At 45.7% G+C, this 6,105-nt stretch overlaps 1 protein-coding gene across 2 annotated transcripts in view; it reads left to right on the forward strand.

Annotated features, from left to right (window-relative positions):
* Positions 1-4,379, forward strand: part of GOT2 (glutamic-oxaloacetic transaminase 2) — a 28,287-nt gene extending 23,908 nt beyond the window's left edge. Inside the window, exons 9-11 of one of the 2 annotated variants that reach the window (XM_080827958.1) lie at positions 2,456-2,606; positions 3,152-3,282; positions 3,424-4,379. In XM_080827958.1, coding sequence (XP_080684084.1) covers positions 2,456-2,606; positions 3,152-3,274 — 274 coding nt within the window. In that variant the 3' untranslated portion in view covers positions 3,275-3,282; positions 3,424-4,379. Of the gene's footprint in view, positions 1-2,455; positions 2,607-3,151 lie in introns of both variants that reach the window. The other variant, XM_080827957.1, reaches the window with a different exon arrangement.
* The last annotated feature ends 1,726 nt before the right edge of the window (positions 4,380-6,105 follow it).

A 6,105-nucleotide genomic window follows, 5' to 3' on the forward strand; every position in this document is an offset into this window, starting at 1 on the left:
GTTTCTGTGGCCTTGACTCTGAGGGGGAGGAGGATAGAGAAGGCAGCAAAGCTGGGAAATTGGGCACAGGTGATGAAGCACCTTCACCGAGATCTTGAGAAGTCAGAACTTCATTCTCTGGGCACCAGTGAGCATGGAAGGGTTTTGCTGGAGTTGCCCTGGATCTAGCTGTGGTCAGAGCCTCCATGCTTTTAGGACACCAGCCTGAAAGTAAATGGAGCTGGACAGAGATGGGACCATAGGAAATTTAAAATCACCTGTCATCCCTAGAGGAGTCGGGAGCTAGAGCTCCAGCCAGGAATCACGCTGCTAGTGAAGTGTTGCCAGCTTTTTCCAGAGAGGAAAAACCCGTTTTTATGTGCAAGTGCCCAATTTTAAATGTTTACCTGAGTCAAATAAAAATTACTAATACTAACTTTCTTTGACTTCTGATTGGCAGTTGTGACCCATTGTAACTGTGTATGACATCATCATAGATGGTTTAAGAACATGAACACGTTAGAACAGGGAGGTAAACTAGAAATATTTTTAGTCATCTAGTTGGCCAAGAATTTCCCCTAGAGCCATAGGTCTAGAATGGCAAGAGGAGATTCTAAGAAAGGCGATGATGTCCAGAATCAAGTGAGCCATGTGTATCAGAGGACTGCCTTCAGTTGCCAGATAGAACTGACCCTCCCTCCCTGGGCTTTCAATGCGGCACCATTCTGTTGGTTCTTAAATTGTCCTGCCTTGTTCCATAGTTGGTGGTTCACAGGTTTGTTCCCAGTTTTGGTTTTAAGATTTAAAAGCAAGGACCATGTCTGAACCCTCCCTTCTCACCGCCTAGCACATGGCTTGGCACATCATAGGTTTCCAATGCACTGTCTTAACTGCAAAAGCAGGAGTGTGTATTCCATCCATGTTAAAAATAAGGTCATAGTTTACTATTTAAAACACAACTTTGGGGGCACCTGGGTGGCTCAGTGGGTTAAGCGTCTGCCTTCAGCTCAGGTCATGATCCTGGGCTCCCAGGATTGAGCCCCATGTCAGGCTCCCTGCTCAGTGGGAAGGCTGCTTCTCCCTCTCCCTCTGCTCCTCCCCCTCCTCGTGCTTCTCGCTCTTTCTCTCCCTCCCCCACATAAATAAAATGAAATCTTAAAAAAAAAACACAACTTTTCCACTTTTCCCACTGCATAAACGAGAGAGAGCCTTAGCCTTCCTAGATTTGAGTCATTCATTCTTTTTTTTTCTTTTTCTTTTTTTTTTCATTCATTTTTTTTTAAAGATTTATTCATTTATTTGAGAGTACAAGTTTGAGTTAGGACAGAAGGAGAGGGAGAATCCCAAGCGGTCTGCATGCTGAGCACAGAGCCCGACGCAGGGCTCAATCCCTCAACCCCAAGATCATGACCTGAGCTGAAATAAAGAGTCATATGCTTAACCAGCTGAGCCATCCAGACAACCCTCATCATTCTTTTTTTTTTTATTTAATTTTTTTATAAACATATAATGTATTATTAGCCCCAGGGGTACTGGTCTGTGAATTGCCAGGTTTACACACTTCACAGCACTCACCATATCACATACCCTCCCCAGTAGCCATAAGCCCACCACCCTCTCCCTACCCTCCTCCCCCCAGCAACCCTCAGTTTGTTTTGTGACATTAAGAGTCTCATGGTTTGTCTCCCTCCCGATCCCATCTTGTTTCATTTATTCTTTTCCTACCCCCCAAGCCCCACCACGTTGCATCTCCACTTCTCATATCAGGGAGATCATATGATAGTTGTCTTTCTCCGATTGACTTATTTCGCTAAGCATAATACCCTCTAGTTCGATCCACTTCGTCGCAAATGGCAAGATTGCATTGTATATATATACCACCTCTTTATCCATTCATCTGTTGATGGACATCTAGGTTCTTTCCATAGTTTGGCTATTGTGGACATTGCTGCTATAAACATTCAGGTGCACGTGCCCCTTCGGATCACTACGTTTGTATCTTTAGGGTAAATACCCAGTAGTGCAGTTGCTGGGTCGTAAGGTAGCTCTATTTTCAACTTTATGAGGAAGCTCCATGCTATTTTCCAGAGTGGCTGCACCAGCTTGCATTCCCACCAACTGTAGGAGGGTTCCCCTTTCTCCGCATCCTTGCCAGCATCTGTCATTTCTTGACTTGTTAAGTTTAGCCATTCTGACTGGTGTGAGGTGGTATCTCATTGTGGTTTTGAACCCCTCGTCATTCTTAGTAACTGCATCACATTAGTCATTAGTGTACTGATAGAAAATAATGCAGTAAAATAGCTTTCTACTTGCTGAATCAGTGACAGCATCTGACTTGGGCTAGGACAAAGAATTAAGGCACACTGGGGAAACACCCAAGGAACGTAAAATTGCTGTGAGCTCTGTCTTATTTGTTGGTGTTTGTCTAGAATTGAGCTGCATCCCGGGGTTCTTTTTGGGTTTTTTTGTTTTACAGGTTGCAGGAAGTAAAAGGCATGGCCGACCGCATCATTAGCATGCGAACTCAGCTGGTGTCCAACCTCAAGAAGGAGGGTTCCTCCCACAACTGGCAGCACATCACTGACCAGATTGGCATGTTCTGTTTCACGGGACTAAAGCCTGAGCAGGTGAGAGGGCCCTGATCTCTCCTCAGCTGACCAACTGATCAGTCCTCACAAACAAGAATTCCTCCCAGATCCCCTACCTGTTCAGGTTACCATTAAAACAATCATTTTGGAACCCTGTTAGGTAAAGGAAGAGTGTAGCATTCATTTTGTTTTGTTAATAGTCATTTCCCTCTCTGTATCCCCCGTGAGGCTGCAAACTGCTGGAAAGCAGAGTGGGTTTTGGTCATTCTTAGGACCACTGCCGCTTCTCTGAAGAGATCGCAGGAGCCTGAATATTGATAGGAGACATAGCTGAGCTCTTCCATAGCTGGATTCTGGATCTGTTTTTTCTTCAAATGCTGGATCTAAGATTTGTTTTCCCCTGTTCACACCTCAGAATTCATCATCCAACTTTAAGATGGCTTTTTATCCTTCTGTCAGTGCTAGCCCACCAAATTCTGGGAATAGGGTTTAAGCAAGAAGATTGAGTTTCTGTTTTCCTGTTTTAATGCCTGGGCTGGGCAAATCCCACTGCCTAGAATGCTCCTGAACTCTCTTTTCTGCAGGTGGAGAGGCTGACCAAGGAGTTCTCCATCTACATGACAAAGGACGGCCGCATCTCTGTAGCAGGGGTCACCTCTGGCAATGTGGGCTACCTTGCCCATGCCATTCACCAGGTCACCAAGTAATTTCCCTGGTGAGAGACAAGCTTCCTGCCTACGTTGTACCCCTGCTGTTGTGAGATTCACACAGAGAGAAGAGGAGGGTGGATGGTGGTGAGCAGGTCCTTTCTTCCAACCACAGTAGTTAACACTCAACCACTGAATGTGTTTCGCAGAAAAGAACGCGTAGTGAAATAGGGCAGAGGCATCTGCGGCGGGTGTCTGAAACTTTGTGGCTCAAAACCAAACTTCTGCTCATCCTTGAACCTCAGCTATTCCAAAAGAGTTTACGCATACGAGGAAGACAGAAACCCTGTTGATCATGCCATTGCAATATTCCAGAAGCTTTAACTGCAGCACCTTAGGGCATTGGGGCACCTCTAGATCCGGCATGAGAACAGCACCTGCAAGAGGTGTGTGGGAAGAGCCCGTTCTGACATTCGCAGGCAGCCTTGTGTGTGTCCCCCCGAGATCCAGCAAGCTTATCAACAGACCTTGTGACAGAAATCATGTTTCATGAAAACCAGCAAGTCTGCCGCTGCAGTGAGGAAAATAAAAAGATGCTGTTTCCTGTCTTATTTAAGAAGAAAAAAAAAAGGTTCTTTTTAATACTTTCAGGCATTTTAATGTTCTTCTCTTTTCCCTTATCATTGCTGTTCTTTTTCCTTAGCCACAGAGATGTAAAACTAGCCTGCATTTTCATCCTGCGCTACTGCTTGACTGACCACCTGCCCCATCCTGTAGGCTGTCCTTATTTGAAGAGCAAATATCATTTACTGCCCCTCCCATACCCTCACCTTACTTGTCAGAGAATAGCCCAGAGTAGGTAACGGCCCTTGAGGCCAGCATTATCTTCAGTGATTGGTTGTCTGCTGTCGGGTGTCGCGGGTGTCGCCTCTGCCCGGTTGGACCCCTTTGTTGAGTGCGGTTGTGCGGTCTGTCATCTCACATCGTGAGCGGGTGATGGAGGGCGGAACCAGGAGAGCGGATCCCTGTGCTTCGGTTTTAACCTCTGTGTGCTGCCAGCTGGGCTCAGGCTTTACCCTTTGGAAAGATAACCACCATCTGCTCCAGTCATGTAGACTTCTTGCAGGCTGGTTTCTCTGTTCAAATAAAGTTACTGCAGACCCCACCGCTGTCTCCTGTGGTATATTTTTCTTTAATGGAAGGAAAGGGTAGGAGTGGCCGGAGGTTCCAGAAGTCTGCCGGCCTGTTCAGCTGCCTATAAGCCAGGAGGTGTGTGAGCTGTTCCAAACGTAAACAAAAGCCGTGTCTCGTCTTGCCATTTGTCTTTTCCAGTCCAACAATATTGAAAATGTGGGTATAATCCTTTGGATGTCGGGGAACAAGTGGAATATCTTGAAAGAAACTATAGATAGAACAGGGATGAAGAAATGGAGGGTCAGGGGCGACTTGAAGTGTCTACAGAAGCCAAGTAGGTAACAGAAGCAAACAGTGAATGTAAAGTAAAAAAGGGATGTGAAATAGGAGATAACTGGTGAGCAGCCTCCGTCCTCAGTGTTGAGGAGTGGTAGGGAAATGACAACATGGAGAGAAAGTTCAGGATTGCAGGTCTCGTGGTTTTCTGTTTTTTAAGATTTTATTTATTTGACAGCACAGGCAGAGGGAGAAGCAGGCTCCCCACTGAGCAGGGAGCCTGATGGGAGACTCCATCGCAGAACACTGGGATCATGACCTGAGCCGAAGGCAGACACTTAACCAACTGAGCCACCCAGGTGCTCAGGTCGTAACTTTTTTTTTTTTTTTTTAAGATTTTTATTCATTTATTTGACAGAGATCACAAGTAGGCAGAGAAACAGAGAGAGGAGGAAGCAGGCTCCCTGCTGAGCAGAGAGCCCAATGTGGGGCTCGATCCCAGGACCCTGGGATCATGACCTGATCTGAAAGCAGAGGCTTTAACCTGCTGAGCCACCCAGGCACCCCTCAGGTCGTAACTTTTTTTTTAAATAAAAATGGAAATCCTGGTTTCTATGGGAGGTCTAGGGGTGCTTAAGAGTTGGCAACTAATTCAGTTTGTTGTAAAATGATTTGCAAGCAAGATGCAAAGAGTAGGTTGCCAGTGCACAACCTTTAACATGAAGTCATGTGCTCTGTTGGCAGACATCCAGCAGTGGCACCTGCTTAGCATCAGTCCTGCTCAAGGTTATTCTGTCCCTTTTGCTTAGTGCTAGGAACCATTCAAGATGGGCCAGCTACTGATCAGACAGTGGAAAAGGACTCAGACCCATCCACAGTGTTTTGACAGGGAGAGGAAGAGAGGAAAGTGAGCTCTTGGTTGTCTTCGCTCCCCAAAGAGAAGAGTACACTGGGGAGCAGGGGGCTCTTCTGTGTTCCTCTTGCTAATGGAAATAACCGGGCAAAAGGAAGTGAATGGACCAGGTTACTGGGTGTCTTGGAAATATCTTAAAAGGAAAAGCAATAAATAATATTAACTGATCCATAAAGGGACTGACTGCTAAGTCTCTTGTCTGGAGCCAAAGGTTGAAAGTTGGCTGCCAAGACCTCAACCAAAAAAGGAACTTAACCACCCTGCTGACTTGTTATTTTTAAACATGTATTACCAGCACACCCTGGACTAAGTCCCATTCCTCACTGAAAACAGACCTGGTGGGTGTGAACCTGATGCTTCTCTCCACTGTTCAGACTGCTTCACCCCTTCCGAGTTTCTCAGGCTCTAAGATGTTAGCGTTCTTGCATGTGATGCGGGAGGTGGTTTGCCCACTCAGAAGAGCCATGCCTTTGTTCTGTTATAATTTAAGGTATAATAGTTCCCAAATCTGGGTTGATTTTTTATTTTTATTTTTTTTAAAGATTTTATTTATTTATCAGATAGAGAT

The sequence above is a fragment of the Martes martes genome (assembly GCF_963455335.1).
Source record: "Martes martes genome assembly, chromosome: 17".
NCBI lineage: Eukaryota > Metazoa > Chordata > Mammalia > Carnivora > Mustelidae > Martes > Martes martes.